This window comes from Corvus brachyrhynchos, unplaced genomic scaffold, assembly GCF_000691975.1.
Source record: "Corvus brachyrhynchos isolate BGI_N302 unplaced genomic scaffold, ASM69197v1 scaffold34, whole genome shotgun sequence".
Classification (NCBI taxonomy): domain Eukaryota; kingdom Metazoa; phylum Chordata; class Aves; order Passeriformes; family Corvidae; genus Corvus; species Corvus brachyrhynchos.
The window spans coordinates 1,359,731-1,386,231 of NW_008238126.1; the positions used below are offsets into that span (position 1 = coordinate 1,359,731).

At 37.8% G+C, this 26,501-nt stretch overlaps 1 protein-coding gene across 16 annotated transcripts in view; it reads left to right on the forward strand.

Moving 5' to 3' along the window:
• Nucleotides 1-26,501, forward strand: part of CASK (calcium/calmodulin dependent serine protein kinase) — a 141,579-nt gene that overhangs the window by 64,275 nt on the left and 50,803 nt on the right. For 11 of the 16 annotated variants that reach the window (XM_017733440.1, XM_008633018.2, XM_017733441.1 and 8 more), the window contains 6 exons: nt 4,216-4,391; nt 6,478-6,600; nt 8,973-9,056; nt 10,638-10,737; nt 15,862-15,879; nt 23,527-23,648. In XM_017733440.1, the coding sequence (XP_017588929.1) occupies nt 4,216-4,391; nt 6,478-6,600; nt 8,973-9,056; nt 10,638-10,737; nt 15,862-15,879; nt 23,527-23,648 (623 nt within the window). The remainder of the gene's footprint in view (nt 1-4,215; nt 4,392-6,477; nt 6,601-8,972; nt 9,057-10,637; nt 10,738-15,861; nt 15,880-23,526; nt 23,649-26,501) is intronic. The other 5 variants (XM_017733442.1, XM_017733445.1, XM_017733446.1 and 2 more) reach the window with 1 other exon arrangement.

Consider the following 26,501-nt stretch of genomic DNA (forward strand, 5'->3'; position numbering starts at 1 on the left):
TGTTTTGAAGGCAGATTTTCTACTAAATATTTTTCAGCAGAAGTGATATTTGATCTAAAGGGCAATGAATATCCATGATTTTAGACAACTTTGCTGTCTACAGATTGTATTTATGCCATTCCTGATAGTCCTTACAGTTTTTGTAGCTGCAACATAGGAAATCTCCCCATCTGTGTAAGTTCATGTGTGCACTTTGTTCATTTTGCTGAGTTGAGTGCAGTTCAAAGGTGCAGCTTAATAGTCCTTGCTCAGGTCAGTTTTTAGAATAACTTCAAAATCATCATTTGCTCCTTTGATGAACCCAGTAGAGTGGTCACAGGGATGACAGCTGACCCAGAAATTACCTTAGCCTTTGTAGGATTCCAATACATATATACACATATAAATGCATTTTTTAATCCCATTTGACGGACAGTTCAGTCTCAACCAATTAAGTTTCTGCTTCTTCCAGGCTTGTTTTTTCATGGACATAAAATTGTGATTTCCACCACCATAAGTATCCACCTCATCCCTCTCACCTGAAGTATCAGGTTCTTGTAATCAGCATTAATGAGGTTACAAAACCAAATCAGTCTGTGTTTCCCCTACTTACAATCTAGCAGTGGTAAATGGCAGGATTCCATTAACTTAGCCTAGTCTTCTTTATAATTTCTTTTGTATTTATGGAGTTGTCATTTTAAATTTAGAAGTGAGTATTAAGACTTAATAGCACTGATTTTTCAGTTTGCTTTTAAGTAACTTCCATTTCTCATCTGGTTTATGGCAGCAGCCTGGTGGGGACTTAAACAGCCATGTAATGTGTTTCCTTTTACTAAACCACTCTATTCCTTCTGTTCCACATCAAGCAGTTCATCAAAGTGGATTTTTATGGTGTCCTGGGTTTGGACCCAGCCAACAAATATCTTCTACCTGTCACAGAAGAGCCACCTTCTGACTTCAGGGGAGCAAAAAGATGTGTGATAATTAGAGAGGGACTGGCTTCCAACCATAACTTGTCTGTTTGTAAGAGCACTTGAGCACTAAGTGAACATGCAGCCTCACATTCTGAGCTGATGAAGCAAACTAGGAGCCTTGAAGTATTAAATAGATTTGGGTAGTGGGAAACAAAGACAAAAATTAAACTGCCTCCTCTCCTCACCTTTCCAGGTTGAACTTCACTCTCTCACTGCTGGCTCACCCCCCAACCCTGAGTGGTGCAAGGGGGGTGGGAAATGGCAGTTCCCAAACTCCTTATTTGCTAGGCAGTGTTTTTCCCTTTCTTACACTTTTCTGCAGCACCACTGTCCTGACTGCTGGGCTGAGCTGTGCCCTGCAGTGATGCCATTGGAACTGTGTCTGGCATGGGGCAGCTCCAGCCCCTCCTCACAGAGACCACCCCTGCAGCCCCCAGTGCCAGCACCTTGAAACATGAATTCCTACACTGCATCATGCTCTTGGATTGCTTTTATAGCGTATGTTGCTGCTAAATAGGCTATTTTACACCAGGAGAAAATGTACTTGTTTGCAAGGACACAAGATGTTCTGTAGGTTACCCTTCAGTGTACTGAAATGCCCAGCAAACTTAAGTGCATGGGCAAAAAAAAAGCCCAAAGCCAAAACCCAAACCTCACAACACAGTCATTTTTGTACCGTGTTCTTCTCTGCAATTTCTTACTTAAACCACAAAGAAGTTCGTGACCTGAGAGGGGTGGTTCATAGTTGTTGAAAATACACATTAAATCAGCTTAGATATCATTTGATATGTAAGGTTCATGGTTTCATTAGCTGCTTTATCCAGAAAACCATACATCTCCCTGGAGTTTAATGCCTCTTTTAAATAGCTTGCTTTTCCCATATACTGTCTTCTACTGATTTCTCCTGTTTGTCTTTGGAGTAATACCTTTTCTCCAGACTTGCCAGATTTTATAACAGCAATTATAAAGCCTGGTGGTTAGGCAGAATTTTCAGAGAGTATATGATTTTCCATTTGTACTGATTAAAAAGTTTTAAATGAGCTTTAGTACCACAAAAGATTTTCTTTCAACGTGTAAGAAAGGTTACACCTGCTCCAAAACTGCAAATGGGTTCTTTTGCACCCCAGTCTCAGGAAGTTCCCACTGAGACAAACAAGGCTTGGCTAAGCCAGGCTGCTCTGTGGTCTCTGATGATCTCCTGAGTTAAAGGTTTCCAGTTTGTGGTAGGCACACCACGAACATCACGTGAGCAGTCTAAGGGATAGAAAAATGCTCTTTGAACAGTCAGGTGTTGCTGCTTATGCACAGGCATAGCCTGATACAGAGCTGGAAATGTTGATGCTTTTGCTGTCACAAATGATGGCATCTAAAAGGGGAAAAAAGGGACGAAACCCTTACAGTTAAAAATCTTTAGGCCCATAAAAAAAGGCAAAAAATTGATCTCCCAGCAACTTATGCATACTGGATGTACATATAATTTCCATTTTCCTTCTCTTCCCTGCCACCAGCCATCTAAAAGAGAGAGAGTCATCTAAGGAGATAATTCTTTACCTCATATATGCAATCTTGAAGATTTGGCTTTGAAGTTTATCAGGCTGAAATTACATCATATAACTATAAACTGTATACAGCCAACAGGAAGAATGAGTCATCTGTCCCCATGTGCATCTCTTTCTTTGTCCAGAATAAATATCCTTCCTCTTCCCCCTGTGATATGAGGGATGAGCTGAACTTGCAATATCTTGCTGGTTTATTCTTTTTTAGCTCAAGAAGGAACTGCCCCTTTGCTGTCAGGTCAGCCTGGACTACAGGGACTTCTTAAGATGCCAGCCTAGTTTAGTGATGAGGTAACATCCCTTTGTCACAGAGATCCTCAACATCTGTTTGGCTGAGGAATTCCCTCATAAACTGGGAATGAAAAGGTTTATTAATACAAATATGTGAAGAAGTTTGACAATGGTAGTGGTTTTTTCTTAAGAGTATGGTTAAAAAGCTGCTATCTTTCTGACAAATCTTTAATCCTTTGGATGCAAAAAGGACTAATTAACAGAACATGGTCAGATCATATTCCTGCATTAGGTGGAATAAACAAAGGATCTTTACTGACTAAGCTACTTCCAAACAGTCTCCCAGGTGTTTGTTCCCAGTGCTGTGTCTTAGCTGACTGCCATGCAGAGGGTGAGCAGGACAGGTTAATCAAGCAAGAGTCTCTTTACAAAGACAAGACTGAGTTAATTGCGTGCACTGCAAACACTTCATATTCTCTGAGCTTCATTTTTGGCTGTCCTAACCAGCTGAGAGGAGCTGCAAGCCTGGAATGGACCCTCTGAAATCCACTGTAGTGAGCAACAATAATTTATGGAGGGGGAGTACAAGTGGTGACAGTTTGCTACACTCACAGGTTTTTCTCCTCTTGATACTTGATGGAACCAGTATAGTCCAAAGACTACAGTGTTTGTGTCAGTGATGACCTGAGCGTTCCAAGCTTAATTTTTGCAATGGAAACGAAACTCTTTGCAATGGAAAACATTTATAAGGAGAGGTAAAATGTTCATTGCTTTTATTTGGCTTAATGTGTTACATAGAAATTGAATGAAGGGTATTATCAGTCTTATCTGCTCAAAAGATCAGTTGGCACTAAATACATTTTGTTTTCATAGAAAAACATTAATTGCCTTCAATGAAAGCAGTGTGTGAAACAAATTAGCATTACCTTTTTATCTGCAGTAAGGTATTACACTCTTCAAATAAATGAATAACACATTTGCTAGCATTTTGCATTTTTGTTAGCAGTTTCAGTAGACCAGACAAGGTTTGGGCAGAGCATCAGCCCAAACTCTGCTCTTGCCAATTACATACAGCTTTTTCAGGTTATCAGTGTGGACTAGAACTCTACAGTATCTTTGTACTTGCTCTCTGAATAATTCCTGTCTCAAAGATTGTCCAAATTGATGGGTTTGCTTTTATATGGCAAGTTTCACTGAAGAATCTTAGTGCTGCTATAAGTCTTGTTTCACAGTCTGCCAGCTAGGGTAGACTATTCCTCAATTTTTAAAAGTAAAAATGAAGCAAAAGGGAAAATGCTGATTTATCTCACTGGATATATATAAAAATATAAACTTAAGGAAAAAAGAATTGTGTTAAAAGCATTAAACCATGAACAAAATTTATTAAAACAGTTCTAGTTTAATGCAGTGATGTTCTTTATTTCCATGTTTGACACATATCTCTTTGACTCGATTTTCTTTTTATTTCCCTTTAGGACGTGTAGGAACACCTCATTTTATGGCTCCAGAAGTGGTAAAAAGAGAACCATATGGGAAGCCTGTAGACGTTTGGGGTTGTGGTGTGATCCTTTTTATCCTGCTAAGCGGTTGTTTGCCTTTTTATGGAACCAAGGAAAGATTATTTGAAGGCATTATTAAAGGCAAATACAAGGTAAATGACAGCATACCTGAACCCTTTTCCAGTGAGACGAGCTCTGTTGGTAAAATTTCTGGAAGTTGATTTTTGTGTTTAGCCTGATTTAAAGCTTATGGGAGTCTGCCACACAGGAAGAGAGATGATTTTCCCTCCCCGGTCTGTCTTGTACCTAATGTGTTTTGTATCAATGCTAGGAATTACAACGTGGAAATACTTGCTCAAATGAAATAATAAGTCTGTGTTAAAATCAGCCCTTAGTTGTATGTTGAGCCCAGCAGGAAGACATGAGGTTTAGCTGTGAAGTAGAAAACAGTGTAACCTCAGATTTATACCCATTTAAATTTTTTGATCAACTAAGAGAACTATCATAAACATTCATCACCATATTGCCTTGATTTAAAACAAAATGCATGTTATTGCACAAATGCAGGTAGGCATTTTTCTTCTTAGTACAGTGTGTAGTAAAATGCAGCTGATGGTTCAAAAGGAGCCACTTGCAACTGAGAGCAGGTCGGTGTGCACACAAGAAAAGCTGTCTCACAGCATCGACCTCCCAGATCATGTGGAGACAAATTTAAAGCTTCAACTTCACTGTTGCTGTGGGTTTGTCTAAGATCAGCCTTGCTCTACTTTGTAACCAAGGTCATACATGAGCTGTGCATTAGCAAATTACAACTGGAAACTCCTGTGTCTGTGTGATAGTCTGTTTTGTTCTATCACCTTAACAGCCTGCTAAAATGTGACAGGAGTGTTACTGGACTTGGTCAGGAGCACATATTTCGTTCTTTAAATTCTATATTCCTAGAAACAGCAGCATTTCTTCATGGCACTAGTTTTGGGATTGCACAGACTGACAGATGTACCACTTTATGGAAGATTTCTTTATGGAATCTCTTAAGCAGCTAACGCCTTCTGGAAGGGTACAAGTTAACTTCTCTATTTTAAAAAAACAGTTATGACTAGCACATTGTGTCCTCTTAGTTCCTTTTCTGTTCCTGTTTCCACAATAATATGTCTATTCAGTGAAAATCCTGTCAAATTTGCAATTACCTTCATTTCATTAGAGCTGAAAAAGAAATTATGAGTCACAGCTATAAATGCACATTTCATAGCCAGATAACATTGCTGAGTGCCCCGATTCAAAGTGATCATTTGTTGTAAAGACTGATTTTAAGTAAAATGGACATCTTTAAATGACCAGATTGTAACTTTGAAAGGAGTCTGGTTATAATTTTGAATTTGCATTTAGTACTTTGTAAAGTTATCTGTCTATAATCTAAATAAAACTTAGCTTCTTCATAAATTAAAGAAGTACTAGAAATACCATAAGGATATAATCCTCTATATCACATAAAGAATTTTCTTACTTTGGTATGGTTTTATCAGGTGTCCACCATTTTGACTGGTTGGGCACAAACCTGCATATGCACAAAATGAAAATATATTCTAAATCATCCTTCACATTGTATCTCCTAAAGATAAAGTTCTGTTCTGAAAGTGTTGCAATTGCTTGTATTGTCTTGTCCTTGTGTGCTTTCCTAGTGGAGAAACTTTACCTGTTGTGAAGTTGAAAGGAATTTATTGGAAAGAGCCATTGTCCATAGCATCTTCAGGACAGGATCAGAGTAGTTCACAACAGGCATTATCTTCCTCCCTTCTTACCCAGAATCAATGGCATGAAATTGTGGGTTGAAACAGATGAATTCTCGTGCTAAATATTGATTTCAGGAGTAGATTTAATGTCTGCATTTATCATATGCATAATTAACAGTCAAACAGAGCTTAATTGTTTTTTGCTTTTTCTAGTGAATAGTCAACTTTTATCTGAGCAGAATGTAGACTAGGTAGAAATTATACTGTAATTATAATACCAAGGATATGTCAGGCTTTATGTTTTCAATTTTTATACCATTTCAATAGCAACTAGTGTACAATTTATTACAAGTTATTAAAAAAGTAGACATTTTCTTTTACATTTATTACTATGAAATGTTTGCAAGCACCAACCGCTGCTAAATCTCTGCAATTACTTTACATAAAAAGTAGGTTTTTTTCTACGTTCTTATTACTAATTTAATTGGTTTTTCTTGCTTGTAATCAGATGAATCCTAGGCAATGGAGCCATATTTCTGAAAGTGCCAAAGATCTGGTACGCCGCATGCTTATGCTGGATCCAGCAGAAAGGATAACAGTGTATGAAGCACTGAATCACCCCTGGTTAAAGGTAGCAAAAGCAGCTGTTTATATGCCTGTTTCCTCTTCAAGGGAGAAAAACATTTATTTCTTTTTTTTTCCTGAGCTTTTCAAAGTAGACATGAACGGTACAAAGTGTGTGATAATGTGCTTTAAATGCTTTGTAGGATTAGAGTCTGAGATTTTGATAATTGCCAGGCTAAAACTCTTGTTTGAGAGCAAACACCAGCAGCACCAGAATGAAGGGAATAGGGCTGCATAGCATAAAGCTTAAAGAAGATGTTAATGTGTCTTTCTGTGGCTGTCAAACTCCAGAGGAGTAATTTCTGATCTCCTTTTCTCTCAGTCATATCTAAACCTCTTTCCTGTTACTTGTGTAGTCCTGCAGTCTATTGCAGTAGGTTATGCTACTGAGCTGTGCTGCTTCCTTTCATTAGAGTCCTGAAAATATCCCACCAGAGGGAATAAAGTAGTGGAGTGTTGCTCCAAGGCCACTGTGACTGCATAAAATTATATGACATCTGGCAGTCAAACTATTTTTCAGTGATGGCAGAACTTACAACACAGTTTAAGCCAGTGGAAGAGTACTTACTGAACACTGAAGATTTACAACAGGAGCAGGAGAAAATACACCTGTAGCTTCTCAGCAGTCCATCAGTAGTCTGTGCTAAACATTGGGGTTGGAGAATGATGGGTTGTGCTGCAGATACAAAAGGTGGCAAGTACTGGCTCAGAGCTTTGTATTTCCTTTGGCAGAAGGTGATGAATTAACTATTTTTCATTGTTATCCTCTACTTCTTTTCTATAGTGGATGTCCAGGGTAAGAGAGTCATACTATCATTAGCTTAAACAGGGCACTTATTTTGAAAGGGGGCTAATCTGGTGTCTGCTGCTGGACTCTTTATATGCTCTACATGAGACAAAGAGAAACCCACAAAAAAAGAACCTGGGAAGAACGGGATCATATGCCCTTCTCCCTCCAAGTAATTCACGTAACCACCAGTGAATGGAGTCACTCTTCCACTTCTCTGCTCTCTTTCTGCCTCTGACTCCTGTATTCCAAGCTGCAGAATGGTCTACCTTTTAAAAGGAGGTCAGGAGTGTTCACCTCTCAGAAGTGACAGTGGTTAAGGCAACTCAGAATTCTGACTATTGGAAAACTGCAGGTTCAAGCCTTTCCACTCAAAAAAGAGCCAAAGTTCTGTCTGTCTGTTTATCTGGGACATACATAGTGTGTCAAATAGCAAGGAGTATGGAAATGAACACCATGTTTTGGTATCTCAGATTATCATGCAAACATAGATGATCTGTTTTAACCTCCTTGTAATTGGACTTTTTTTTCACTTTGTGAGCATACCCACATTTAGATGCCAAAGCTAGAGCTTGGTTGAGGATCATTTTGGCAGAAAACCTGTCATTTTTGTTGTTTGAGCAACTCAGCTGATTAGGTTTCTTAAAACCCAGTTCTGTAATTTGAATGTGCAAGCTCTTCCTGTGCAGCTTTATGCTTCTGATGTCCGTGGTCTCTTTCTGATCTTGTTATTTGTTGGAAATGATGTGAGCAAATAGGTGGTTTAGTTTATGACAGCTTTGTTTCCGAGCTCAGGCCTGCAGTCTAACCAGTCAGTCCTCTCATTTTTTTGTCTGCAATAAACTGCCTTCCCTGCTGACTCAGAACTTTCTAAAACCATTTATAGATAGGAGCAAATACAGCATGAGACAGACATATCTTTAGTGGCATAAAGAGACTGCCGTGGTTTCACTCTGATTCAGGAGATGCATGTGACAGACACATTAAATTAATGGTTTTATGTAGCTTCAGGGGAAAAAGTTAGTTGGCTGCCCAAGTTTTGCCCCTTCTGTCACTGCAATTGTTCATTGGCACATTTTTCATCTTTGCCTACAGTGGAGAATTCTTCCTTTACCATCCCCTGGTACCACCAGCCATTGAGTTGGCACTTCCTGCCCTGTTGGACATGTACCCCACCTCCCAAGCTTATCTGAAGTATCAAGCACCCTGTAAAAGAGTCCTTGAATGTGTTGCTTCACTGGGGTTTGTGAATTCAAAAAGCAGAACTACTTTCTGCTTGCCAGCTTCAAAGTTCAGTGCTAGACACAGACTGACAGCACAATAGTAAAACAAAAGACTGGGGTCTTACTACAAGGTGGGAAACAACATTAATAAATAGAAAATATCTCTGGCCCAAGTTAAAAATTCTGTCAAAGTATTTTAATCCCTCTTAATCACTTTAAGTTTTCCTTAAGTTGCAATAAATCCTCAGTCTCCTTAGGGTACTTAGGAGATGTCACATTTCTTGTCTGGTTTCTTAGTGTCAAGAGGATATTAAAATTATTGTATTTATTTAATGTTCTTTTGGTTTGTTTCTTGTGGGGTTTTTCAAGGAGAGAGATCGCTATGCATACAAGATTCATCTTCCAGAAACAGTAGAACAGTTGAGAAAATTCAATGCAAGACGAAAACTAAAGGTAAACTGAATGTAGTGTTAAAAGAATATAATTACACAGCTCAGATTTTGTGTGATACTTGATTCGTTTTAAAAGTGCTAAGAGAAATCTATGCTTTGAAGTCAGCAATAAAATAAAAAGTTGCAGCAGGACTTCACAGACGTTTGTTGAAATGATGTCTTAGAAAAGCTGTTTGTCCTTTCTTTCTTAGTGCATAGTTTTCAAATTTCAGTGCAAATTGTCTGTTATCAACCCAGGTGTATATGAGGTCTTCATCTTCAATCAATTCAGTAATTCTGTGTAATATGAATTACTGGAGAGAATGGTGCAATCATGTCTGTTATTGTTGTGTTACTTTTATAATAAAAGGAGCATTGTAATTTTTAATGTCTTTGTTGAAGAAGAACAAATACGTGTTCTACAGTTTATCCTATTTATGTTTAACTACATACTAGTTTATTTCTTAGCCATATTGAAAAGAGCATTAACATTTTAGCCCAAAACAGCATCATTTCTCTTCAGTTCCTGTCATGGGATGTTTAACAGAAACATTTCTGAATTCACTGAAAGGTTCAGAAAATTATGACAGAGGTGTGGAGCATTACAGTTCATGGGCTGTTTTACAATTTGTAATAAAACTCAGAATCAGGTATTCACATTGAGCTGCTGCTTTGCAAAAGTTTAATGTAGCTGATGATTAGGGTGCACAGTTGCCACAGTTCATGAACAGCTCTTTCTTTTTGGTGGTTTGCATGCCCAGGTAATACTTCCATTAAAATGCTAGCTAGTACATTTTAGAATATGACCTGATTCCTGTTCTAGGTGCAGTTTCAGATATTTCCCACATTTCTTCCTGGGGATGCCACTATGTTTAGTTTCCTGAGCTTTTATACCTTCATTATTTTTTTATGCCATTTTATCCAAAGCCGTGTTCTGCTGTGTTCTGCAGTATGTTTCATGAAATTTGTCCATACTTCCATAACTGTGAGGCATTAAAACCTGAGTGGTTAAAGTGTGATTTACTTGAACAGGTAAATATATCTCAGAGCAGGTAACCATTTTTCTGGTTTTGTAAATTCCCCTGTAACACTCATTCTGGGACTCTCAGATTATCTGTATGACTGTATTACTTTTATATTGATGTATTATGGGTGTCAAAGCATTCTAGTGCTGTCAATGTCAAATTATAACAATTTCTAAAATAAAAACATAGAGTTTTGCTTTAAAGAGTGAATTTTTATACCTGCTAATCCACTCAGTCTAGATAAAAGATAAAGAGATTAGTTATTTTGTTTACATTGTACTATAATGTAAATTTATGCCTCATAGTTATTATTTCAATATGCATTCACATAAAGAACTGTTCTCATGAATCCCCTTGCAAAGAATATTTTTACTGTTCATTAGTGTATGACCAGCTCTTCTGTTAGATATGGTCACTGATAACAGGGAGGCAGAGCTGAAGACTTAGAAAATTTGTTTGCTCTTCACTGGGAAGGTCAACACACAAGAGAATTCAGGAGATTGAGTCATCCAAGGTGTCTGGAAATGTTTCATTATCCTTCTTTGTGTAATTTAGACTGTGTGGGTATTTTTATTCAGGGGGCAGTACTAGCAGCTGTGTCAAGCCACAAATTCAACTCCTTCTATGGTGACCCCCCTGAAGAGCTGCCAGACTTCTCTGAAGACCCCACCTCCTCAGGTATTTTAACAGAAAGTGTGTTTACTGCAGTCAACTTGTCTTAAGTCTGTACTGACCAGAGTACCAAGTATTTACTAATTCTTTGGGATTCCATGAAATTGAATATTAAGTTAGCATTTACATGTGAAAGAATAAATAATTTTCAGTCATAATGGCATTCATGACTGGCAAAATCAAAGAAAAAATCTCTGCACAGTTTTAAGCTTCTACAGTAATTCTGTCTGATTTTTTCATTTTTTCTTGTATGTACATTTAATTACAAATAATGCTATCATCTCAAATTTCTCTTCCTATTACTTGAGTATAAAAGCTTATTGAAATTTTTTTCTGAGTTCTTAGGCAGGAGCTAAGTTCTCATACCTTACTAATAGTTATTTATAAAAAGAAGCCATTATGTACCAAAATTTCCTGACCTCCTGCTTTGGAGAACAATGATTAAGGTGTGTCCTGTTTAAAGCTCACTTGACAGTATTTCTGACCCTCATATCTTCAGAGGGAGACAATACATGCATCCAGGGACCTCCCAATATATTTCAAAGGGGAGGATAATACTTGTGCTGTGATCTAGGCCTTGGATGGGACAGTGACCTTACTCAAGCAATCCTTTTGTCCACAGCCCATATTCAGAAATTTAAATAACCTGTCAGTCCCTAAACTAACACAGCCCTGTCTTAGTTATGTGTCCTAATTTTGACATAACATTTCTCAAAATATTTGCAGTGCAAAAGTCTGGGTTGGTCTGTCTGATCTAAAATTAGGATTTAGGATCAATTTAAATGAACCTTTAAGAAAAACCTAAGTCCAAAAGGACTGTCTTTATTTTTCTAAACAACTTAGGAATGCTGGCAGAATATTTTAGCTATGCACTGACTTTTCTAGAAGACATTTCAGGAACTTAATTGTGTGTGTTGATCTGCTGTGTGATAGTTCTCTTTCCCAGTATTTTTATGGGTGAGAGAATTGCATATTGACTTCATATATTAATTATTTCTTTCCTTCCGTTTCATATGAGCAAGTAATTAGTATAAATAATTTCAATGCCATTAATATAAGAATTACATGCCCCATAAGAATTGGGGCAACTTTTTTTCATTGAAATTTTCCAATTTCACTTCTTGGAATTCAAGTTCGAGTACTTAAGGATTGCTTTGTCCTTAGACATGAACACTGTTCATGATTCCCATAGAAATGAATGAGAATCTCAGATCATTTATTGCAAATGGGTAATCACAGCCTTATGGCTTAAGTTAAGCCAGACAGCTTTTAAATACTTGATGTACTTGCAGCTAAGGATCCACCTATTCTTCTAAAGAAAGAATAAGTCAGTTTTACTTCACCTAGAACTACTTGCAGTGCCTTAATTTTTGTTTCCATCTACTTCCCCCATTTCAGTGGTGAATGGCCACCAACATGACTGGCAGTGGCAACTTTTCTAATCTGAAAACAGCAGTTCCTCTTTCCAGTTTCAGTCTCACATCAACAGGACATGTGTCTTCCTCAGTCATGTAATTGCAGATATCAGTATACAGAAAAGTTACAAGTTCTATTTTTTTCCTGCTCACAGAATACTTGCACGCAGTGCACATGTGAATTGTACAGAATATCTGTGCTGGATCCATTGTTATCATGTGTTCATCTCTGAAATAGCTGAAACCAAAGCTTGGGTTTCTCAGGAAGGCAGTTATTCTCTAATCTAACATTGTTGGTTGGACTCATGGGGGATCACAGTGATCAGGAAACCATCCTAAGTGGGTGGTTTTCATTATGTTTCTCTGACCCACTACTTTAGCTGATAAAATATTTAATATTGAACACTGAGCCTTGCAAGAAAAGATACTACAAGTCTTTTCAGCTTCTGAAGTTCCTAGATATGGAAGTCTGTTTTGTTTCCTCTTCAGAAGTACACTAATATTTTAAACATTCCTATCTTGTAGCATGGGTCTTGTGATGATTCTAAAGCAGTTTGTAGAAATTAAACATAAAACTCTTGAATTGCAGTAGAAACTTGATTATCTTAAGGTTATTTAAGTTTCCTTCCTAATGTCTCATAATGTTATTCCAGATCATAAACTCTTAATGAAGAGCTTTTAATATTCTAGATGTGGTTGCCAATTATTCCTCCCATAAAATTTCATTAAGCTTATCATTGTAACTAAATGATTTGTCAGAAACAGGCAAATACAGAACTCTTACAGAGATAAATATATAGAAATATAGATGCTTATTAAGTTATGCAAATTACATTTCCTGTCCTCCAGATCTTTACAAACACAGAAACAGAAAATTTCAGTTCTCTCTTTTTTCCCCAATTAATCTAGAGACGTTCTTTCTCAAAGTTTGGAAACCTGGGGTTGCTGGAACCTTTGAATATCTTCCTCTACTGCCAGAGTATTATCCTGGGATAGGAAAGCACTACAGGCAGCAAGTCAGGTGACTTTTGTAGATGCAGAATCACAAAGGATATTCTTGTTAGAGCGCTCTCCAGCGATGGTCAGCAAATTGCATAGCTGAATTAGATGGGAATGAACAGAGATAAATTTCATATAAAGTCAAGCAGGTTTTTTTCTGTACACATCTTCCTTTCCTTTGTACAGTGTTAATAACTCTTGGTTCCGACCACTGGGTAGTCTGTTTCCTCTTTTGTCAGTAACCATCCTCTGAAGAACTTGAATTAATCCTGCTGTCATCCTGTTGGTAACATGGCAGAAACCAGTCTTGCTGAATTTTGAGTGTGATAAAACCTTTTAAAATATTTTTAAACTACAATGCTGTTTTATTGCTGACAGTCTGTTCAGTAACTTCTTCAGTAAAGCCACCAAGCAGCTCAGCTGACAAGCTTTCTGCAAATGGTTTTCTCTAGGATGTAAAACATTTGGCTTTCAGGTTGCCTGTCTTCAAGACATTGTAATATGTGTATTCCCCAAGGCAACAAATGTTTTGGGTATTTTTAATATGCTGAAACAAACATAAATCAGAAGTTAGCAATCAGCAGCCCTAAAGGCTAAATCTGTCACAGGAGAAAAACTAGCCCAATAGGAAGTATTTGAAGTGGACCATGAAATACATAAGGTGGCAGGAAACAGTGTTTGCTCTCTGCTGCCCTTCCCCATCTGGTTCCCTCTGCTTTCCTGCCCAGTGCCTGGCCCTCCTACCTCCTGATTGCACATTAGCTCTAGACAGGATTTCCTCTCCCTCTGTCATATGCTGGCCACTTGTCCCCCAGCAGAGAGAACAGCCATACAGTTTTCAAGTATTTTCATAACAGGGTCTCAGGGTGGGGATTGAACATCACCAAGTGTTAAAGCTTTTAATTTTTCCTTCTTTGGCTTCTTGAGGTTTGACTTGAGAAGCTGAATTGAGGATGACTGTTTTGTATGGAGTGTTAAGTAGATTCAAAAGGGTTAAGTTTTCAGGCCAACAGTTAGAAAAACTGATAAACTGAAGAGGGTTTTTATAACTTTTTATTTCCAAAAGCTTTTTGTAGCCACATTTTCAGAACTGAGTCAGTGATGGAGTTAAGCCAGTGGATAGTCCATAGTCTTTGGAAAACTGCATAACTGACTTTTAATTAAAGCAAACCTTACCTTTTGGTTGAAGGATGTTACTCTCTGATGTCTGCTGGGATTGCTTGGTCTGTGGCACACATTTCTGAGCTATAACTAACAGGTTTCAGAGCGGCTTTTTGCCACAGACAGTTCTGAATTCCTGTAAGGGATCCTCTCGAGCTGTGTTTCTGGGTAACCACAGAGCGAGAGAACAGCCTGGGTGGCCAGATGTGCTCCTGTACCTGTGCTAAGCAGGGGCACTGCTGCAGCACTTCCTGCACTGGTGTGTGAGTGCTGAGCTCTGTGGTCACTCTGGAAGCAGATGAACGTAGAAGCAGAGTTTTGCACTGCACACAAAGCAGCCACACTGAGGCTCCTTCAGCGCTTCTGCCTCATTTTCTCCAACTGCAAGGCACAGATTCCGCATACAGCATTGCTTTTTGGTATTTTGTTTCAGGATTGATGTGTGCAAATTGAAATTTTCATTCTGTTCTATTTTGTCAGACTCTATTGTTGTGTCAAATGAGTTGTTTTTAATGGCATGAGATCTTGATTTTCAAATTTGATAATAATAATAATGGGAATTAAGCTAAATCTCTTAGTCTTTCAGGGTAAGGTCAAAGTATATGTATGGACAATTTGTAACTGTTTTCAACACACACGGAAGTAGCTGAACTCACAAGTTAAAATGGCTAGTAGATTAATGGGATTTAGAATTCATGAAATATGGGCAATACAAGCCCATATCTTAAAACCCATCGGTTTCATCAATATGAGTAAGAAAAAGAAACACTTTTGTTATGCAAAAATTACCAGTGATTTTGTAAATATTTGCAAAGGGTGTTGTGTAACTTCTTAAAGTATGAGCGCTTAGGGGGAAAAAAAATACATTCACCTTATAATTTATTCTTATTAATTCCTTCACTAGTATTACAAGCACAGCTGTCAGTTTTGAGATCATGGGTTTGTGTGTTTCCAATATTCCATTATTAACTTTATGATTTTTCAGCTATTGATTCTTTGCTCTGGTATGTTTATTAAAAAAAAAAAAAAAGGCATAAAGACACTGTTAATTAAAATTTTAAAAATAATAAAATAACGAAGTGGTTGTATTTCTAAATGGTTCTCATAATGTTTCTCACTGAAACTTTTGATTTCAATATAACACTGCTAAATTTTGCTTATTAACTATATTAATATGATGTTATACATCGTTTGCAGTTTGTTGAATTATTTTATCATTTCACCTGTTACAGTATTTTTATTAGAAATCTCTTTCTGTCCATGAGTTTTTTAAAATAGTTTAACCAATGTTGGAAAAAGTCTGGTGTTAATAGACCTCTAACACTGCATCTATGTGCTGCCTTCCCAATGCCAAGTGTGTGTTTTCCTCCCACCCCAGTCTGACAGTGCCATTTGCTTCACTCATAGAAACCATATTAAAAACTGGGGGGATCTTTGTCACTTTGTTGAGACTGTTTTGGGGCTAAATTAGTGCACTAGGTTGCAGCTTTATAAATCGCTTGTTCTGAAATCTTCATACTGTTTGTTGTTTGTCCAAACGCTGCCTTCCTTCTAGGACTTCTAGCAGCAGAAAGTAGGTATCCCTTTGTTTTCCTTTAAGGCATATCAGTCAGCTATGGTGTGTGTCTTTGCATGTTTAAAAATCTGCTTTCTTTTGCTTCTCTTTGCTCTTCTCAGTTTTAATACTGCCTGTTAAAGTAAGATTGTCTGGTATTGACTAAATCTGTCTACAGTATAATGTAACCGACAGTATAATTAAGCAGAAGGATGATTTCCAGGGAATTCTGAAGATTCTAATCTAGAGGCAGTATTAAAATCACCTGAGTTTTGGGGATTTTTTTTTCCCAATATTTAATATTTGCAACACAACTGAACTAAAATTTAGTTTTCATTGAATTAATAAAGTATACAATATTTTAGTTTTGCATTTTCATTCCAAAATTGTTTTCGTGGACTAATGGTTTTTTTCTCCTACCACCAACATATACTGTAATGTTAGTAAATATTATATTCTTGCTCTACATTTGCATGAACTTTCTTGATCCTTCTGTGTTGATGTGATATCTGACCTATGCATATACACTGTGGATATGCATACACCTGATTTCAATAACTATCCAATATGTGTCTCTTCAGTGAAGGAATGTTGTTAGCATGTAGGGAGGAGGTTCTGCTGCAAGGTAGCAGCACACTTTGTGAGAGACTGGGAGCACAAGCACTTCTAAAATCTGCAGACTATACTAGACAGAGGAGAAGGTGTGAAATTCTAGGCCCTTTGATACAAACCACAAGCATTTCAAAAACAACTAATTCAGCATCTCCGAAAACAAGCTGTAAGAAGTGGGGGCTTCCTGCAGCATTTTAAGACTTGTAGGCTAACAGCTCTACTTCTGTCCTAGGTCAGGACATGTCAGCAGGACATATGTCCATGTCTCCATTTCTGATCAGTCATGGATTTTGTGGTTGTTGTTGTTTGGTTCATTCTTTTGATTTTACAGGTTGTGGGGGAAGTTGTTCCTTGTGCTCTGATTTCCCCATCTCAGAATGCCTGTCCAGTAACATGAGAGTGAAATTTCAATGGTTTTTTATGTAAAAGTTTTGTGATAGTTTTATTTTTCAACAGTTGTAGGGGAAAAAAAAAATGCTCATACAGAGCCTGTGCCATGATTTTTGGGTTTTTGTTTGTGCATAGAGAGTTTTCTTCTGCAAACTGACTGACTATAATGGAGTGTACTGCCATTATGCTGGTCAGAAGGGGGTTTTCAGATATTTTTGCAATGAGGAAGAAAAGGGTCTAAGGAAGGGATACTGAAGGGCATTCATTTATTAAAATACTTATTTGTTTAGTTGCAAGTGAGTGTGCCTACATGTAAGTTACAGGTCTGGTCTGAAAAGCAACACTTCTGCCTATTTCTTTACCACCACGCTAGACTGGCTTCTGTCGTATTTGAGTCTGGTTTTACAGTGAGGGGTAGCTGGGAAAAGAATTGGCAAACTCTGTGTGAAGGTGCCAGGTATGGAGACAGAAGAAAGCTGGAGCCATGCCTACACTCAGTGCCCCTGTGTGTGCAGGATAAAAGGAAGTCTCTCTTCAAAATTAAGCATCAGTTTCTCGATGCCCTCTTTGTCCTCTTTCCCCCATCCTTTTCTATTTTCCATACATAGTACTCTCCTCTACATTCCTTCTGCTGTTTGGGAACACTTTATCTCTTGTTTTCTTTTTTTCCTTTATTTTTCTTTTTTCCTTTGTTTAGTCTTTTTTTCTTTCTCCCTGTTTTTCTCTCCTTCATCTATTTCCCTTAGTTTCTTTTCTGGCTTTTACATGCCTCTCTCCTTTCTTGTATTCTGTAGATGTTCTTACCTTCTTTAATGTAAATCCCAATACCCTTCCATTGTGCTGGCTGTCTTGTTTCTGAATTTTTAGTGTCATCTCCATAAACCTCCATCTTTCTAGTTCTCTTACTAGACTCTTCCTGATTGTTTTATATACATATAGTGTATGTATATACATATATTTATATTTTCACTGCTTTATTTGCTTCCCAGTAGCATTCACAGAACTGTGTGCATGTAGGAGCTTATTTGTAAATTTTATAGGGTGTCTAAACTTCACTGTTTGGTTTCAGTCCAAGAAGGAAGAAGTCGTGAAACACTTTATAGTTCAAATTTAAGCAGGGTAGAGTCTTTACCTGGCTTACATTTTAATTACACTGTGTGTATATGTGAAACATACATCTCCCACCTTATTTAACCTATTGTAATCATATATATACATATATATACACACATATACACCTGCTTTGGCTGTCATCTGTCCCTGCAGAGTCGGTTGCTCTGGAATACAGTGAACAGCAAAGAGAACAAATTACTGTGTGAGATCAGAGGCATCTCAGCTCCAGTGATTTTTGCAGATGTTGTTTCAAGTGATGAAGAGCAGCTGGTGCTCAGCTGGCTTTCTCTAAATCTGAGAAGTTACATCAGTTAAAGTAGTGGACAGGTCTGCACTTTATAATAATGCTCATGCTTGTTTTTCCATGAGACTGTATCCTGTGACTTCACTTTGTGATTCTAATATTTGATCTCTCTAAAATCTAACAATTTCTGATGATTTTTCATCTTTCCTTGCTGGATGTACTAGCCTCAGACCTCTTCACAAACAAAGTAAAATGTAAATCCTGCTTTCTGAAGTGCCTGTGCTTTAAGAGCCAGGATTGATTTTTAAATTTCATTTCCAGCAGCTGCACACAAGAAGGCAGCCAAGAGATGAGGTTGAGAGAAATCAGCTTCTGTTCATTGTAGAGTGGCTGGCATAAGGACTGAACTGTGATATACAGAGACATTGCAAATGACAGCAAAGCCTTGGTTAGTCATTTAAATACCACTGTACAATCTTCAAGGTACAGCTGCTTACCTATTTATATAATATAAAGCATAGTTGGAATGAACAGGATTAAAATGAGTGGCTAGTGTCATGAACTTCATTTTATGTGATTCTACAAATCTAAGGGATTTGATTTTGCCAATGTCTCTTTAATAAAAACATGCTATTATTATAATGGTTATTATAAGTTCTGCAGAGTTATTTCCTGGCATAGTAATTGCGGGAGACTGGCAAAAAGGTCACAGGTTTATAGTTTTGTGTTTGAACATCAGGCTTCCTGAGTTCTGAGTTTTCATTACTCAGAAGAGGGTCTATGACTGAGCAAGACTTAAATGAGCATTTGTAATTTCAGTGTTAAAAAATAAATCAAGGAATTCTTTTGCCCTCTGTCAGAATGTGTTTGCAGTCAGGATGTAGTCTGTGTTTTGCAGCAATATCTGAGTCTCTTTACCTAAACACTTAATCAGTTCTGCACTGTTGCAGATCACATATCACATGAGAAGAAGTTCCTAATTCTATTTACTGCCTGTTACATAACAGAGGGAGCCAGTTATACCTGCCTGGTGTGCTGAGAAGCCTCAGAAAAGCAAACTTTTGGGATGTTTTGTAGTGGGGGGAAACACTACTGCTGCAGAATATGTAGGAAATTGTTGGAATGGTATTCCATATTCTCTTTTACTCGGTTCTGGGGAGAAATAAGCAACTCCTGTACCTTTAAAGTTCAGTTTCTCTAGTCAAACCGCCTTTTCCAGACTAGAATAGCTGGATGCCTCATTATAGTAACAACACTACTTTACCAAAGCTTTGCCTACTTCCAACCTGATGAACCAGTGTCTGTTAGCAACTTCAGGAGGTAGTAAGAGCACTGTATGAGAACTGCAGAGTCTAGAGACAGAATTCACATGTAGGAGAACTATTTCTGAATGGCCATCTCCAAAAATGAGGTAACAGAACCTGCATAAAATACCTGTGATAACTTGGACTACACACTGGGTAAAGAGAAAATCCCAAGTTTGTGCCTCATAAAGCAAATACGTCTCTCTGATAAATAATAGATCTACCTCAGTAGGCAGAAAACTGCTCAATTCATCTCTGTCTTCTCAGAATTAATTTGGTATGATCCTTAAGAAGTTATGCCACTAACCATACAAGCGTTTTATGTGCTAGTACTGACTGCAGGAGACTGTCATAAGCATTCTGATGTGGTTTTTCTTCTTTTTAGTATATGACAGCTCATCGTTTTCAACTTTTCAGAGTTGGCAGCCACCAGGAAACTGAATAGCTGCAGCCATCCTTCTTTAGGTATCCTTATGGGAATACAAGAAGGACAAGGTTGTGTGCGTGGCCCAGAGTGTCACTGCTCCTTTGGACACTGAGATCATTTACTGTGCATTTACAGCAGGATCCACAGTCTTCTCACAGAACCATGTTTGGTGTGGATTTTGTTACTGTTTCTGCAGAGAAGAGTCTTCTATTTATATCACTGGAATTGCAGCCTTTCCTGTGCAATTGGATCTGGTTTTATAGTAACTTAAGGTGCAGGGTGAGATTCATCTCACCCAGAAATTGGGGCTGCTTGAAAGTTCTGGGGCAGTGAGCAGCATTTCCTAACAAAGGTTACTTTATGGAGTCTTAAAAAACAAACTAACACAGCCAGTCAAGTTAGTCAGCTTCCTTATTTTTCCTGCCTTACTAATATTTATGCATCATTCTAATTTTGATGTTTCTAGATTCTGTCTGTAACTGCTGCAGACCATGAGAAATCTGAGCTTTTAGCTTGTATGACTAATAATTCATTTAAGTCCTTCCTTTATCATTTGTGCTGAGGCTAAAATGGGTGCACTTGCAATGTTGAAAGGAGATTAAATCCTATTTCAAAAGGATATAAGCTGTAATTATAAATACTGAGTGCCTTTACACTTTCCCCAAAGGTTAGAAATTTAGCTTGAATATGAATCTTTTTAGAAATAGGTGTGCTGTAAAGGTTGGTTAATTTTAATTTATGTAGTATCTCTTCTCTGAATTTAAAACTCTACCGGAAGGTACTTCTGGTCTTTTTTAACCAGTTGTCTGTAACAAAGAGAGTTTAGGTGTTCACAAAAATTGTTCTGTCACTTTTTTTAAGTGCTAACATGCTGTCAAGATATTGCTGCTATGCCATTTTCTCATGCAGGTGCACATTATTTGTAAATAAGTGAAAGGCATGACAGTAGGTGAAGCATAAGATTGTAGGTAAAAAAAAGAGCATAAGGTAAAACTGTCATCTTGAGGGATTAACAAAGTCACTGTCAGAAAGTCCCATCAAATTTCTTAAGGACATTCTTGGAAACTTTATTTTACAGCCTTCTATTCCATGTGAGCAATGGACAGGAGAAGAAAAGACCTAATGATCAAACCCTAATTTTTTTGGAATTCCCAAATACTCAAGAGGTTGTTGAGATGCAAATATTAAGAAATCATAACTTTCATTTCCATTTCAAAGCCCACAAAGTATTCCACAAAATAAAGTTTGCAAAGTAAATAGTACTGTCAAATAAAAAATGTGGTGGTCCAGAGCATTTGGTGTTTCACAGTAACACAGCACTGCAAGCAACTTTGAACATACTGGTTTCAGATTTGGCTCAGGTTTTGGTGGTTATGAGCAACAGTGAGCAGTATTAGAGACTCTTAAGATACTCAGGCTTCTGAAGTGAATCTTCTCTTGAGTTTTCCTAAAATACTCCAAATACACAGAAAGAGCTGTGAACACAGAAAAAGAAGCTTTGCTTGAGAATAAAATAATTCAAACTCTGAGCATGACAAGAGCAGGAATAAAAGAGAATTTTAACAAATTTTCTCCTACCAACTGGATCCTGGAAAGTCAAGCACTTTCCTTCAGGCCTGCAGATCTCTAAGTCCATCAACCTTTAAGTGATGTGCTGAACATGTTAAGGAAACAGTGCAGTGCTTTTTGGGTCCCTGGTTAGTTGTTTTTCCTTGCCTTTGAGGCTTAGCTGTGATGTTTCCATTCTCTTACCAGCAGATCCCCAGTCCTTATGTTTTCTCAGGTTTCCTACTATGTCTCTGGCAGAGGAATGTGGATGGTTCCTTTCAACTGAGCAGCCTTGTTCATTGTCAGAGGAAGCAAATTTTTCTCTTTTTCAGTGCACCCAACCTCATGCACAGCAACTACTAGAAGTCAAACCATTTATTTGCTGACAGCCACAGATTTTTAAAAGAACATAAATTAGTACATCAAACAGATACAAGTAGTCAGACACACTTGATGGAAGAGAATTAAGGAGTTTTACTGCTCCTGAGCCATGAGTTGTGAGTGAGGGGGATACTGTGGTTCTCAAATCTTGTTGTACAGGGAATTGTGAGGAGAATCCTGGGCTGAGGTTTGTACTAAATGTGATGCAAGAGTTTCTAGATTTGTAATTTATTTGTCCTTCTAAGCTGTGAGGTTGCAAGTCTTGTATAGTAGCTTTTGTGTACTTTATGTTTATTCCAGTTTTTCAAGGTTTTCAGAGAAATAAGTTAATTTAACGTGTTTCCTTGGGGGGTTAAGAGGGCATTGGGTATTTTGGTTTTATTACATTCTGAAAATGCAGTGCAAAAGAGTTTGAGTTGAGGAGGGCTGGTAAGAATTGTTCATGCAGTGGAGGATAGAATTTCAAGGAATGGAGCAATTTTTTAGGTATTATCTGTCTTGTCAAAAAGACACAGGCAAGCTAATAAGTAAAGAGAATAAGCATATTGATGAGAAATTAGTGAAACAGAGAATGTGTAGAATTCAGTATCCAGAATTAAGAATTTATGAAAAAGCATTCAGCATTTCACTGCCAGACACCAGCATTGTTGCAGACTCTGACTGGATATGTTGCCCTCTTTCCAGATGCTTTTATCACTGTAGAAAAAGTGAAGACATGCTCTGTGTGTGTTGAGATAAGCCAAAGTTGGCATTCTAGTAAAGCACACAGGTGGCAGCCACCACTGATACTCTGATTTTTAAAGGAGTTGTTTCACACAGAACCACTGTGGGCTGGTTTACTGTGGATTTGTGTTTCTTTGTCCTCCCTTGCTGAGAGTTCAGCTTTTCCTCATGGACTTCCACCTTCCATAATGCCTCCCATTTCTCCTTTTTGTCTCCATAGCTCTCGCTCCTTGCTCACCCCCATGCCATATAAAAATCATCCCCATCATCCTGTGACCCAAAACAATGCCCTGGCAAAAAAGCAGCAAGTGCTGTAACTGGGTGGGAGATAACCAAGCAAGCAGAACAAACAGAACAAAAACACATTACAGCCTTGTTTTTGTCCCCCAGAGGACTCAGCAGTCCCTCCCTCTTCCCTCCTTTATCCCAATGCTGATTTTAAAAGTATTTTTGAAGCATAGGTTCTTCTTGATTTTACTGATGTTTCAAATTTGGTTTCAAAATAATTCTGACTGATATTTCAAAATTTTACAGTATGTATTTGAAATTGGTCAGCAGTTCAAAAAGAGAAGAAGGGAAGGTTGGGGTGGGAATGGTGAGGACAGGCCAATAATCCAGGTCACTCCATAAGACATCATTGGAAGCAAGGCTAAAATAGAACAAAGCTGAGCGTAATAAAGTCAGGTTTTAACCTCTCTCCCATTGAGCCATTTCTTATGTATAATTACATTATCTGTGAGCACTGTTGATATATGTAAAGTTTATTCTGTGAGTTTTCCTGTTAAAACTCCAACTTCTTTAAGCTCCTGTTCCAGCTGTACCAGATGAATTGAAAGTTTCCTTTTCCAAAGTTCAGTTTACCATGAGCCTTTGCTTTATTGATTTTTTATTCTCTTTTTTTTCCCCTGTCTGTTGCCCCATAGGAGCAGTCTCACAGGTGCTGGACAGCCTGGAAGAAATTCATGCACTTACAGACTGCAGTGAAAAAGACTTAGATTTTCTTCACAGTGTTTTCCAGGATCAGCATCTTCACACGTTACTAGATGTAAGTTTTCTGTGATAAAAATTTGAATGTGTTCCTATATCTGTTGTTCATTGGATCATATTTTGTTTTATCCTGAGCATATTACATTTCTTTGTTTGATACAAAAATTAATTTATTTAACAGTAGAATGTAAGAATCATCCAGCACTTTATGCAAAAATACATTTTTAGGACTGTAATATAGAGTATTTTAGAATATGTAAGTGATTAAGAGTTTGAATTAATAGGTTTGCTTTAAAGTAATTCATCAGAACAGCTTCTTTTTCTTTTAATAAGGGCTAGATTTTAGTTTTTATTTTAAATGTGAATTGCAACTTTATAACTGTACATATTCTATTTTTGTCATTATTATATACTGTATTAATCTTGGGCCAGTTCTGGGTATATTTTTACAAGTATGACATTTTTTGTGTGAAGCACCAAGGTATGCTCATTTCTCTTTTTCACTTGGACGTGGTATGTAATAGGCTCAATCATCTAAAATCTGTATTGCTCTGTGGTTCTGGAGAGCTGTCAGTCCATAAGACAGCAGAGTCTTACTGGAGTGCCAAAACACTCATTGAATGACAAATTCAAAAGCACATCATGTTGTCAGTGACTTTGTATCTACCCAGCACTGGGGTCGAACATAAAAGTCAAAAAAAGTAGCAGAAAAAAACTTTCCCTGGTGTTTTTTTTTTCTGGGATGTGTGGATACTTAATGTTGAAGACAGAGGATTTGTTTTTCAGACAAGACTGGCTTTTTGTAAAGCAATCTACACATTGCACTGAGAAAAAACTCGAGGTGGAACCAACTGCAGAGAGGCACTTCAGCAAGTGCTGTGACACAGCAGTGGCAGATCTGCAGAAAAAAGCAGCTGGCACTGAGGAGCCAGTGCTGACAGTTCTGTGTGTTCTAAGGGCCTTAACTTTATGCCAGTGGTACTGCAGTCCTACGGACTGAATAACCACTGGTAGGTGAACAGCATCTTTTATTTTAATGTTGTTTGAGAGTAAATATGCTCTGGTAAAACTGCACAGTGAAAAATAAAGAATGGTACATGGGCATAATGAGATTAATTTTAAAAATGCACTCCTGGATCAAACCAAAATGCTTGTGTGACTTCATGGATGATGACCATTACTATGTCTTAAACTCAACAGCTCAGTGAATATCACAAATCTAACAAGCTGTGTGTGGTTTTTACCCAGTGAAAGAGCCACGGGAGCAGGAATCATTCGAGCTGTCTGATCTGCAGGTAGATGATTATGTTTGTAGAGACTTTAGAGAGTTTCTGAAAAATTACTGAATGATGTAGTTCCTCTGTGCAGCTTTGCCAGGAACATGAGCTGATTGTAAACAGTGCCACAGGTCCTTTGGTGTCCAGACTCTTTAAAATGTAGTGAATGATTTGTACACTTGTTTGATCAGTGACATGAATTCTGTGCATTCTTCAAGTTTCAAGGATTCCAGTCCACACATCCTTCCTTCTGGAAGTGGCCCCAGCTGCTGGGTTCTGAGCTGGCCTGTGTGGGAACACAAAGCTGCTGGCAGAGCTTCCCCACAGCGCAGCTGCGCCTGGGACTCGAGGAACCAGAGATAGGAGTTGGCTGCTAAATGGTGATGGCATTGCTCTGGCACAACACTACAGTTCTAATCTTTGTTCTCTGGTACCTGTTTATGCACTTTACATCAACAGTCATTGGATAAAATTACACAAAGCACACAGGAAGAAGGGCCTAGGGGCTCATGACTTTCCTGAATTGCATCTCCAACAACTCATCTTTGCAATTTGCATTAAAATATGCATCTTTTTTTTCCCAGTTTAAGTTCATCTAGCTTCTGTCCCAGATGCTTAAATTACTCTTCTAATATGGCATGCTGCAGTATTGAAAGGTGCTCAAGTAATATGAACAAGAAATAAAAAATCTGGAGAGGAGTAGAATAACATGAGTGTAATAAGAACCATGTGTCACTCATGCAGAAAGGTTTTAGATATTTATTAACCGTTGTTATGTTATCTTACCACTTCTTGGGCTTTGGTAAACCACATGGCCTCAGTTTCGGTATTTTGCTGGATGACAGGTCTGCCAGACATTAACTCATGCTTCTGCAATGCTTTTGCTTTTTTTCTGCTCTTGACAGTACCAGTCTGGTTCCTTGCACTTCATGACCTGTTATTGCTGTAATGGTAGCTTTGCAAATAAGAAAAACCAGCAGTGAATTCATACAATTTTCACATTCTTCATCACAGTGATTCTCATAAACAGATGGGGATATGTTAAATTGCACCTTATAATAAAGTATCTGTGAGAACAAAATACCATCAAGAAGCATTTTTGTTTTATTATGCTGTGTGGAAGGGGGATGATAGAATCTTCCCAAAGATACTTAGATTAGAAAAATAAAAAATAAAATTCTGAAAGAGTGCAGTGTCCCAAAATAGATATTTCAAAGACTGAAGCAAGTTACAGACAGTATTATTTGAAAGGGCAGCTTTTTCATGTCAGTAACTTGAATGTGGGAGATTGGTTTCTGGTTTTGTATCAATACTATTCCAATTTCTTTCTCAGACTTCTGAAAAAATCACCACTTGTACTTGGATGAAGTTCTGTAAGGGAAACTGTTTATTCCTCTCAGAGTATTTGGGGTTACTGAAGCCACCAGACAAAGTAACCTGTAAAGCATTATATCCTATTAAGTAGGAATTTTCTAGTCTGTTGTGAAGTTGTGGCTGTCAGTTTGCATTAAACTACTGTTCCTCTTCTGTGGCCATTTTCCAGAGTTAAATTTGTTCTCGTGTTCCTACTCTTTCTCAAGAGTTATCCTTATTTTTAGATTAAGCACATGATGGTAGATCATGCCTGATGCTGA